General features: G+C 43.5%; 1 protein-coding gene across 2 annotated transcripts in view; it reads left to right on the top strand.

Annotated features, from left to right (window-relative positions):
* LOC131883194 (nephrin-like) overlaps positions 1–12,479 on the top strand; it is a 53,087-nt gene that overhangs the window by 38,836 nt on the left and 1,772 nt on the right. For both annotated transcript variants that reach the window (XM_059230582.1, XM_059230583.1), the window contains 8 exons: positions 3,808–3,918; positions 4,011–4,214; positions 6,853–7,004; positions 7,568–7,712; positions 8,124–8,254; positions 8,420–8,579; positions 8,655–8,797; positions 8,913–9,063. In XM_059230582.1, coding sequence (XP_059086565.1) covers positions 3,808–3,918; positions 4,011–4,214; positions 6,853–7,004; positions 7,568–7,712; positions 8,124–8,254; positions 8,420–8,579; positions 8,655–8,797; positions 8,913–9,063 — 1,197 coding nt within the window. The remainder of the gene's footprint in view (positions 1–3,807; positions 3,919–4,010; positions 4,215–6,852; positions 7,005–7,567; positions 7,713–8,123; positions 8,255–8,419; positions 8,580–8,654; positions 8,798–8,912; positions 9,064–12,479) is intronic.

Below are 12,479 nucleotides of genomic sequence, written 5' to 3'. Positions count from 1 at the left end.
CTCATATGAGCGGATTGACCAAGGCGATGATAAGTGGAAGACTGCTTGAACCAGTATATATATATGGACTTGGCTTTTGAGGCGGTGGTCAGAGCTGGAAAGCAATGTGAATGTGCGCACACCACTGTCCTGAAAATGTTTCCTCTGTTAAGGTATTGAAGCATCTAATCCAATAAGTTTCGCTTCTTCTCCGCTCTCTCTTTACATCTATTGCTAGCTCCGCTTCTTTTTTTGCCACTCTTTTTTCCTTGGGTTGGAAGACTGTTCAAAAAAGTCGAATCTTGAGGTGGATCCATCTCTCATGGAAATGTCAATCCGGCGTTTTTTTTTCCTCTCCAAACTATTATATTTGTTTCCTGCAAAGCCACAAGTCAATTTTGCAACCTCAAAGAGCTCATTTCCTTGGCCAAAAAAAAGCCTAGGAAAAAACGAAGAACCACGACGAACTGAGATGCCTTCTACTAGAACGGCCTACTTCTCCTTCATCCTTCTTTCTTTCCCAAATGCAATTGAGGCTTAATGAAAGTCATAAAAGAGTCCTTCGCTTTTCTCTCTGAGCAGCCTCGAAAGGACTTAAAGGAAGGTGGATGGGAGAGAGTGGGACCAGGTACCTTGGTGGAACACGCTCCAGTCCGACCATGCAGGGTCCGTAAGTGAGGTAACATTATCTCCTCCTGAAAATTGAGTAGCCCAATCCAATTTTAGAGCCGTTTCCAACGAGAGAGGACCACCTCTACTTGGATGCACTTCCGCCCTGTTTTTTTGCACAAGGGACGGGCAAAAAAGGGCTGAACCTGCGCTGAGGATCCATCCCTTGTTCTGCAGCGTTGCCAGGTCATTCCTCACATTCAGAGGCCATTTCTAGGCGTACTTCCTGCTCAAGGCTCTGCATTCAATTCCATGGACAGTGAGTGGATCATTGTGGGAGTTAATGAGAGCGGTTGTTTGGGCTCGAAAATCAGGAGACAACATGGAATACTCCTTTAAGTTATGCAAATTGGACCAATTGAGAGAGTGAACAGTAGAGTTGGATTCATAGCCAGGCAGCTTTGCGTGCCAAGCATCCTGGTACACGGTGGTTATATTTTCTAGTTAAGTGCTTGCTCACATGCCAAGACATCAAGATATATATGTTTCAAAGTAGCTCAGATAAGTGTGTTAAATCTCTTAAAGTGCACCAAAATGCATCATTGTCAAAAACGTAGTCAATCAGTAAAAACCGTACTTATAGTTATGCTTTGACGTAAAATTTCACAAGCTTCTATTTAACAGATGCTTGGTTATTAAAACTTGAAAGTTGCGTTTTATTGTCTTTTTCAATGACACGACAAGAAATGATATGTTTCAATTTTCTTCAAGATTCCTCTAAGAGCTGAAAGTAGCAAAAAAGGTCACTTAAAACTTACAAAAGATCTAAAATTGTCTTTCATTTTGCTTGAGTGTCCAAAGCTTCATTATCCTAACATGTTACTAAAATATTTTACCCATAAATGTGACAATTTAATTTTCAAATTTTTCACTTTTTGCAATGATTAAGTTCTACGCACTGGCGATACTTTATTCGACGTGAATAATTTTGTTTTCAAAATTCAAGCTGAAGCTTGATTAAAGTTACGATTGGCAAGTATGGCATCAAAATTGTGAAATATTGACATTAATTTAAGTTATGTTGCAAACTATTTTCAGGTTTTTCTACCTGCTTCAAAAAAAGTGAAATATTTTCATTTCTATTTTGGGCATAGAAAAAGCATATCATTTTTTTGTGTTAATTGATTTAAGATGTAACCGGAGCAATTTTTAATCAAATTTGATGCAAATACAATCTTTGAAAGCGTGATATCTTATGGTTAGCTCAATTGATTTGGATAACATTGTAGTTAGAAACGCAACTCAGGTTACTCCCAACAACTATAGATGCTAAATCCAGGGTCTCTACCAACATCTATTGATTAAGTTTTTAAAAATATTATCGCTTTGTAGGTTTTAGGTGGATTAATATACTAATCTGAGCTAAAATACGAGATGATATTTTAAAAAAAGTTGTTCCTCTTGCTTCAATAATAGCAAAATCGTTACTAGAAGTCTTGGCATTTGCACACACACTTTATCAGTGTTGTGGTTAACACCGTGGGTAGTGGTGAAGGATCTTCAGAAAGGTAGGCTAATTAGAAAAGGTGAATCTTGAAGCTCACATCCATGACTTTTTGAGAAGTTCGCGGGGAAGTGCAAATTTTCGGGGTCGATTTGAGGGGTCCCGAAAAGTTTTTCAAGAGCGCAAACTTTCCGCTGGGTAAAGAGGCTCAAGACTCAAGAGCTTCTTGGATCGTGAAAGGGAACCGTAAACTACACAAAATATATATACGTACGTATGTATACCAAACGTGGGTGCATTGAAATTGCAAAGGTGGATTGGCCTAAAAGGACCCTAGAGTGGTGAGTTTGGTGAAAAATTCTTTACTGTAAGTTCCTTCCACTTTGGTGTTTGTTTTGAGAGCAATCCACAACCTTCATACTTGAGCACACTCACTGGAGCCTTGATTAACTTAACGCGGGAATTGAAGACATGTTTCATTGTGATTTTTTCTCCAAGATCGAGACTTGATGCGTTTTGCCTTTGCCAGTCTTTTCTTTTCTCCTAGCGCTTTTTGTACTTCTACTTGTGGACAGGTATGATAAGGCCGCCAAAAAGCCTCGAATACCTCACTTTGAGCGAGTTTTTTTTTGTTTCAAAATGACCATGTCAATCCATGTCGAAGTGACTTGTATCCCAGGGTTGCCTAGGCTTGTGACTCAGTCATCTTGTTTAAGATGGAACATGGCCTTGGGATCCCTGATTTGATTGCCCTGGTTCCAACTTGAAACAAACTAATTGAGACGGGCTGACAGAAAAGATTACGTCCGGACTTCCACGTTCAGTTAGTGACTTTGATGGCTAGAAAAAAAAGTTCCCTCACTTTGATATCGCACCTCAAAACCAAGGTAGAGAGAGAGAGAGAGAAACCGTCAAATATCGTATATGGAAGCCAAGGATCTAACGCGATTACGCGAACCCGTGTTTTTTTGTCAAGTGCACTTTGAGTGAGAGTCGAAAGCGAAAACGAACACTGAAGGTCTCAACTGTTTGTTATCGGCAGTTTGTTTCTTCGTCCCACTCTCACATGGAAGCCTACACCAGGAAAAAAAACCGAATTTCAAGATGTATAGTACAAGTTAGCCAAACTTTCCCTTGTTCCCGTTGGGCCGAGGGTTTGTCTGAAACGAATGGTTCTCTAATTTGCTTTGTCGACAAGGCTAAAAGAAAGTTTTCTCTTAAGAGGACAAACTTATGCTCGTCAGTAAATGGTCCTCTAGGTTCGCCATCGAGTCTGTGTCGTGAGACTAAGGTCATTTAGCCACTTGTGTTCCAACAAGTGTTGAGCCAGATTATGGAGACGAACATACAAACTTGAAGCCAAAGAAAAAGGACAAAACAAATGCTCAGAACTTTCGCAAGCTTTCCCACGTACTGCATTTTGTTCGTCCTGCTTCCAAAGCCTTCCGCAGAAAAGGGACTTTTTTGTTTAGCTTTATGATATAAGCCAGGTATGGAAACTTCTTTTACAACGGGTTGCTTCCATTTCCAAGTATTTTATTCATCATAGTTGGGCACTTGGCGTAATTTTAGCCGCATATGAATTACTATTTTTTCCCATTGTCAGTCAAAAATGTATTCCTGTCCTATCCAATGTCATATTTGATGCATAAAGTTTTGAAAAAGTTCGGAAAAGTTCGTTTTTGACACGCAACCTCGGTTGGTTAATTTTTCAGTTCCTCCTGGTACTCCGACCATCTTCGACGAATCTGGACAAGAGGCCCGGACAGTTGTGGGTCCCTACTTAGAAGGTGACAGCATCATCCTTCAATGCATCGCCTCAGGAGGTAAAAGCAAGACGACGGACGACCTTTTGCCCCCAAAAAAGCCTTTGATTTTAAGCGGAAAGCCTTCAACTTTTTTTTTCTCTTTCTCGTAGGTGATCCTGTGCCTCAAGTGACTTGGTGGAGAGATAGCCATCTGCTCGATTCCAGTTATGAGACCACTTTCAGCCAAACCGTTCAAAACACGCTAACTATTGACAAGGTTTCTCGGAAGGACTTGGGAGCCATTCTCACTTGTCAGGCCTCTAATAACAACATTTCCATTCCGGTCTCTACCCGGGTCACCGTGGACCTGAAATGTAAGTCTAATTCATTGTTGAGCTAATTTGAATCACATCGGGCAATGAGGATCAGAATGTGTGGCTGTGAACGGCGGAGTGAGGTGTCAAAAGTACATATAATCCAATTATCCGGGCGGACCGGAGATCCAGTCATCCTTTCTTGAAAGTCTAGCCGCCCTTGTTTTTTGCTCGAGTCCCGTGGAGAACGAACAATTTTGGAGCCCAATTGATCGTGAAAGTCGCTCGTAAACTTTTTATATCTTTCTATCTTGTCCAACTTTTCGCCTGCGCCCCTGTCCTTGGACAACTTTCCGTGAATCTTATCTGGAAATGGGAATGCCAATCGTTCCGCCTCAAAGTCGATACACTCTAAAGAATTAATTTCCTTCGCAATACGATAGTGACTCAATGAAAAATGTCCCCCAAAAGTATATTTGAAAAAAATTCTTACACAAAATATATCCTCCCAGAGAAATGTTGGCCTTTTGAAGACGAATTGGACGAGACCAACTGGAGGGGAAACCTTCCTTTACATTCCCCGCATTGTTTGACATAGTTTGATTCGCCATACGCGCTCCATGACAGATGAGAATACAATAGCACAAGCTCAAGGTTTACCAACAACAGCCAGGAGACCTTTGCATTTCAAGCCAAATGATGACTTTCTTTTCAAGACGAGCTTTGTGTTCCCCGACTTTTCGGTAACCTTTGGTTGGTGGGTAATTTGCTTTCATGTGCGCAATAAACTCGCCTCGAGACTTTCATTCTTTCACTTGTTCTGCAAGGGATCAGGGATCCAGGATGAAGTCTGTTGGATCGAATAAATATCATTCAGAAACTCCATTGCGTGCCAATATATAAGGAATTTCATGTTCAAAAATCAAATGAGCGAGATGTGGTACTTTATCACATTTGAAAAAAAAGTAATTTGTTATTTAAACCTGCACCAAATACTCAATCCTTCAAAGAAATCTTCCTTGTTTTCTGTTTACTCCATTTTGCACTAGTGTCTTCGAATCTTTTCATTTGATAACGAGATCTCTGCCGCTCATGGGAGTCAACAATCTAGGCTGAACATACGCAAGCTCTTTTGTCATAAGATGAAAGATGCTTGTGCTTGACTCACTTGGGAAATTAAAAGAATAACATAATCCGAAATTTGAAGGAGAGCCTCTTCTCTCTCAAGAAATGGAAGACATTTCCAGACAGCCTCACATGTAAATGCTGGAAAGAAACTCTGGGAATGAGCTTGCAAATTTGATTCATATACTATAGCCCGGAAGGGTATACAAAATTAAGCACGAAAAGGTTATCATTCGTGGCTTCAACCTTCTACGTACATGCCAACGGGCAATACAATCAAATGGGATCTTTCTTTTATCATTCCATTGGTCTTTGTGTTCGAAATCGAGTCTGTTTTGAAAAGAGTCGAACTTTGGTGATAATATCTCAGAGGTGGGCAATGTCCGTTTTTTGAGAAATAAGGAATAAGGCATGTGTACTGCATATGTGGTAGAACTTGATTCGACTCTATTGGTCTGTTTGAAGTGGCCACCCTCCAGCTTTTCCCTTCGGCCTTGTTTTGTTCCGACATCCCTTGCTTCACGAGCATTTTTGGGGAACATCATCGACTAAAACTGCCAAACTTGGTCCTTTTGTTCCTCTCGGACGAAGAGCAAGGAGTGAAAGTGTTCCACTCGCCATCATCAATCCTCGTTTCCTGGATCCACAGATGGCTCTTCGCTACCTGGATGATTCCCTTTAAAGCCAAGTTTGATGCCAAACAATCCTGGCTTGTTCCAATTTCGTTTTAAGTGGAACGCAAGTCTATTGGATCTGAAGAGTCCGAGCACGTCAAGCTAGTCTTGAAAAGTGGGAACATGCATGCATTTGCCTCGAGTGGAGACAGGAGCCGTGCCTTCAAACTAACTACAATGGTGAAAAACTGTCTGGATCCAATCTCCGTGAAAGTGTTGGAGAGCGCAATTCCTGCTGATTCCGCAAAAGATGCCCACTTTTCCACTTACTCAGAGCATTCGCCCTCCCTGTTTGTCCTCGTTCTAGGTCCAATGCCTTTTGGAACCCCTCCCCAAGACCGACGACCGACGGCCAACAACCAAGGAACGAGGTGATGGTTCCACTGGTTTCCGTGCGTTAGGTAGTGTTCATAGGTGCTGACGAGGAACGAGGGACAAGGAAAGAACGAGTTATGGATGTTGTCTTATCCATTGTTAGGATCTTCTCCGCCCCAAGGCCATTTTTTCAACTCAGATGGGTGTGAATGCGAAACCAGACAAGCGAGATAAAGCCATTTTCCTCGCGTTCACAAGCGTCCATCGTCGTTCCTTAACGAAATGAAAAGGTGTCTTATGAATCGCAAAACCACAGAAGAATGAGAGCCATTTCCAAAATTTGCAAATCTTGCAATCTAGCCCTTCAGTTTTGAATTATTCCGCCTGCGCACAAGTTAGCTAGCTCGAAACTAGAGTTCATTGTGACATGGAGAAAGGAAAGGGTCACATGAAATATGACCATTAAAACTGCTCCTTCGTTATCTCCTCAAAAATGTGGAAATAAGGTCAAGCTATCATGGCGTGACACATTCCGAGATCCCAATAAGTTCAGCTTAATCCTTTCTTGAATGGCTTTGTTCCAGTTCGGCCATCCCGCGTGCGAATCTTGACAAAGAAGGAACCGTTGTCTGCCGGGAAATATTACCGATTGGAATGCGAAAGTGGAGGCGCCCGTCCCGCCGCCATTGTGACTTGGTGGAAGAACAACAAATTCATGGGCAAAGCCCCGTCCAAGGTACGGATCGCATCGAAGAATAAAGGACGAGTTCAGGCATTGGCCGATATCTGGTTGGATCTAGGAATATGGGAGTCAAAGAAACCGAGAATAAAATGTGTGCCACTTAGTCGGGGAAACATGAGAGGGAAATTGGAAAGGCCTCGTTGAATCTCTATTGGAACGATCGTTCCGATGAAAGTGCGCCACTCTTCAATATCTTCTTTGATTCTTGAGCGAGGAATGAGGGCTCCAATATTTCATTTCCACTTAGATCCTCAAGTTTCCATATTTCATGAATCGGCAAATTTTTGCAAATTTCCTCGGATTCCAACCCAAGTGGATTGGAATTTATGGAGAGTCAGATCGGGCGTTGCGAAAATCAATTTAGGTGGGAAAACCCGAAGAACCTCACTTTTTTGGGGGGGGGGAGGGGTAATGAGTTTCTCAATGTGTTGTATCTTAAAAAAATCCACTAACATAGCTTCCATCCATCCCGTGGAAACCCTCAATTGCGCTCGAGGTTGTGCTGTTGTACTCGTATGTACACATTCGTGATGCAAATTTTTCTCTGCTCTTGATAGATTGTCGATAATGGAAATCTCACCATCTCTACTCTGGAATTCAAACCGAAGCCCTCGGACCATGGCAAAAGCATCACCTGCCGTGCAGAAAACTTGGAGATCTCAAACTCGGCTCTCGAGGAGCATTGGAAACTGGTCATCTATCGTAAGTGGTTTTGGGCACTTTGCTTAACATCTACACACACCTTTGAACAGCAGATACAATGTGCGAAGAATTACCACGATAGTTCTTCTTTTCAAAATGTTCAGCCATGCCTTGAGGCCCTAGCTTACAGGGACCTAAATTGGAGGTCTTAGGTCTTGGAAATGGGACACACTCGTGGAAATATGATCAAGTCTAATCAATGCACTGTACGGTTGCTCATGACAAAGTAATGAATGCCTCAGTGTCTCCACACTTTGCACATCTATTTTTGGCACAAACCAGCAAATTAGAAAGATCCATGTTAAAATTAAGAATCCCATCAATCATCTTACTTATGCATTTAGTTTCTTAACGGTCGTTACATTTTGAAGCAGGTTAAAAATGATCTTTTTTGCGCTGGTTATCTCTTAGATGCTCCAATCGTATCCCTGACATTTGGCGCCAATTTGAATCCAAGCAACATTGCCGAGGGCAACGATGTCTACTTTGAATGCACAATATCGGCAAATCCCGATGTCTACAAAGTCATATGGCTCCATAACGTAAGTAGTATCCATCCAATAAATGCCACCCCCGATTGAAATCGGAAAAAGACACATTGGTGCACCTCTCCATAAAAGTTCCAATTGAAGATACTACTGTCGTATCCTTCCCAATCTGCCTTGCGACTCCTGAACTAAACTCTCGTGGGTATTTCTGCATTCTAGGATGTTATGGTCAACCATGAACAAACCAAGGGTGTGATAATCTCTGGTTCCAGTCTGGTCCTCCAAGGGGTCCATCGACGCCAAAGTGGCTGGTACGCTTGTGTGGCCTCGAACTTGGAAGGCGACACGCAGTCCAATTCCATCGAATTAAAGATCATGTGTAAGGGTGGTTGGTGTCTCGTCGAGGGGCTCGAGTATGCATGGGCACTAACGCACGTTCCCGGTCCAATTTCAGATAAGCCAATCTGTGGAAACTTCAAGCGGGTGATCCAAGGCGTGAGTCGCGACCGAGTGAGTAAGATCGCTTGTCCCGTGGAAGCTCATCCCAAGGCCTCACGATTCACTTGGAGCTTCAACAACTCTCTCGAGAGCCACAACGTAAGACAACAAATCTGACGGGCCCAGGGGTCGTCCGTCGTCCGTTTGTATCTGAACCTTGTTTACGAGTACAAACCTTGTTTAACATCCCATTCTTCTCTCCTGCTTTCGGTAGATCAACGCATCCCAATACGAATCCAATTCGACTCACTCAATCTTGAGCTACGAACCCAAGGACGACGACGATTTTGGATTGATCTTCTGCAGCGCTTCCAACGCTTTTGGCCTTATGGAGGAGCCTTGCGTTTTCAAGATCATTCCCGCAGGTACGAAACAATAATGGACCGTTAATCCACGGAAGAAAAGGGGTTCCAAGTGCTGGCACAATCTGGAGTTAATCCGAGATCTCCTACGTAGATGTCGGGCCTGACTGGCGGGGTCTCCTGCCTCCCAAATTATTTTCTGTCAAAAGTTGGAGGGAAAAACTTGCTCACCCCACCTACCTTCTAGTAGCCTGGATGACTTGTGCGGAAGTGGGTATGCATGACAGCCGAACCAAGGAGAAGTTAGTCGGGAGTCTAACAAAGGCCCTTTTGGTGACACAACAAGGATTCCAGTACATTCCTCACTACCTACCGTACAACAGCTCACACAGACAGGCCCAAGGTAGTGGGAGGCTCGGTCTTTCTCTCTCTTTGTCACTGTGAGAGCCAGTATTGGTCTAATTACTCAATAGGGAATTAGCTCGGATGGAAAGAGGCAACCTTCGTTCTTCCGGAGAGTATCAAACACACTCCACTCCTTCAGTCTTGGAGACCTTGAGACTTTTCCCTCGCATTCCGTGCAGAGGACATCAGGCAATTGAATGTCTCTTACATGGGAACAAGTAGGAAGTTTCTGGCCAAAAAGAAAAGGCTTTAGCGTTCCAATTACCACAAACCCTTGAAACATGTCGCCGTTTAGCCTTTTCGGCCTTTTCATTATTCAACCTAGATTAGGCTTCTAATCTGCGTATTAACTCCCTACTACCCCATCTTCAAAGACGGGCAGCAGTGGACCGTCATGTTAGGTTCCTAATATACAGTAGAAGTTTAGTCGATGGGAAATGGCTGTCTCCAAGGGCTTTTTGGTGTGCCTGATTGCTGGTCGAAGGTCAATGAGAGAAGGAAATCTCAATCAGATTGCGGACTTTCGCTCAATTGCGTTGCCGTTGACTCGACAAGGATGGTGAGTGGGCGTTGGGTGTTGTGGAAGTGGACGTTTTCTTTGTGTTTGCCAATGGACCGGGAAGGAAATCTCTAAGGGCTCAGAGGAAGGAGGAAGAAAAAAAAAAGGACAGGAAATGAACAAACAAAGACAGGTCCCTTAAAACTAAGAAGAGACTTTGATTTGAAGCCATCCTTCTGGGCTAAGGACGGAGGGGAAAAGAAAGAGGGGCGATTGCGACCTTGGCCAACACTGGCCTTTGAAACCCAAGTATAACCTACTCCTGTACTGTACATTCTTGTTAGATCTATAGACGTGTACGTACACAAACTCTAGGTCGAGGATGAAAGCAGAAGACCTCTTTCGTTATTTCTTGGCCCATAGGATATAGAGTTGCTGAAAGTACTAGGAGCATCAGAGAGGCCTTGGCGCATAAATTTGCCAAGTTTTCTCATCTTTACCTGGAACCTAAATGGATGGGCTTCTTCAGCACACAAATCTTGTTTCCACGCCCCCAAAGTGCTTCTCAATTTGTGACGACGATCCCCCTTTTTGGAACACTCTTACACTCTCATATCTCATGCCGTGGTCCATCGAGGGCCTTGAACCAAATACCTACTTGGTGCATCCACTGGGTCACAAATCAAATCTCGAGTGATTACTAATCCATGGGCAGTGCCAGAGGGTCATTAGACGTGAGGAACCCTCTTTACATAATCAGTAATAAAAAGTACTCTCTGTCCTAGTTAATGATCATGTATGGAAGAGTTGTGCCAGTTCTCCTTGAGCCAGTCTCATTTGTCGGGACAATTCGACTGTGCAGATACGCTAACAGCAATTTAAAGCCTACTTAGAACCCCCAAAAGAGGGAGAAAAGTCCTCATGGTTTCATGGGTTGGTCCATTACTCGAGCAATCCAAGCCCATGGCACCCAAGGGAAGGCCAAATTTTATACTAAGGCAGAAGACAAAAAAAAACCTACTCGCACTCACTATACTCCTCCCCCCCCCCGAGGACATGGCCCAGATCTAGTCAATGAAGATCAAAGACTGGTCGGAAATCGGGATCCTGCAAGAACTGCAGTGTCCCTAGGTCCACGAGAAGGACAAGGGACGGCGGCCGGTTGCAATGAAGTTTTACGTACCATTGAGCGAGGGAATAGCGAGTGAAGTCTCTACTTTTGGTCCTTTTTAGGTCCATTTCATGTCTGTCAAAGGGCTGGGACAATTGCACTTTACAAAGGTGCTTTGTTTGAAGGGAGCCGATTCTTGAGTTTATCCCGTAATCTGGCGGGCGAGTGGAACCACGTAACTAAAGTGTTATGTTCGCAGAGCACGCTCCATTCGCAGGGTTATGTGACAAAAGGGCAATTATTGAATGCCTCAAGAAAGTCTTTTCTTTCTCCCCTCATTACACCCGACTTATTGCAGGCCCTGACAATACTCCCGTCTTATCGGTGTCATGGCATTTGGACATTAATTTCTCCTCAGAGTTGCAATTTCAGACGAGGAGAGTTTGGAAAGGTTTCGAATACAATGCAATCATGAGGAATTTCAAGGCCTGCTCAAGCTCTCTCTTGGAATGCTTCCTTGGAAATGCTTTCTTCTTTTCATGCAAATAAAGTATTAGCTTGTCAAGTACAACGAATTGGCCAATATATTGAAGAGGTAAGAGAAGGCTGTGATATGGATGACTGGCTTCCTCTTACGTCAAAAGATGGAGACTTCCAACTCGATTCCGAGAAACTCTTTGGGGAACGAGGACCATCATCCAGCAATAGATCGGTTGGATTCAATTTTCATAATAGCACCACTGAAAACGGCGACAGGCCTTGGCTATTCATCATACAGAACAGCCGAGGAAGGAAAAAGAGGCCAAGACTAAAGAGGAATTGGCAATAACAGTTATTGGATAGGAAGATGAAGATGGGTGCTCTGGAGGGGAGTGTTCCAAAATCGGCTCCATGTTGCGTGAAGTATTTTAGGAGAAACAGACCTACTTGCCATAGGGATCATCACCCTGTAGCAAGTATGCAGTGCCTGCGACGTGATCTGAGAGCTACAGTATAGTAGTACTGGTAAGGGTTCGTTCGCACTTCTCTGTTGGGTGTAGAATGTATCTCTATATTGGGACCGTGACGGCCATCCAAGAGGGGCAAAATGTTAAACGTGAATAGCCTTGGGATAGAGAGATCGAGAAGGACAGAGAGCTTTGAGAATGAAGATAGATGATGAGTTTGAAGGAGAACCTCCTCAAGTTTCAAGATATATGAGGGTGTTTTTGCAATCGACTAATTTCAACTTTCCATTAGGTCGCACGGGCGGCGCTCTTCCGTTGTGGAAGTCTCGTTCTGCAAGAAGGAACAAGTTCGTCTCAACTCTTCCCTCCACTCACCCAAATAGTACATCCACGGTCCTTCAAAAACAACTCCAGTATTTATCATTGACCTTGCTTGCGCGCTTGATGAACGACCAGATCGTCCTCGATCCCAGAAGGTCCTGAATTTTGACTTCTCTAATGGACGGACGACCTGGTT

This window comes from Tigriopus californicus, chromosome 7, assembly GCF_007210705.1.
Source record: "Tigriopus californicus strain San Diego chromosome 7, Tcal_SD_v2.1, whole genome shotgun sequence".
Taxonomy (NCBI): domain Eukaryota; kingdom Metazoa; phylum Arthropoda; class Copepoda; order Harpacticoida; family Harpacticidae; genus Tigriopus; species Tigriopus californicus.
The sequence above is the reverse complement of the archived record's forward strand: the minus strand, read 5'-3'. Positions and strand labels throughout refer to the sequence as shown.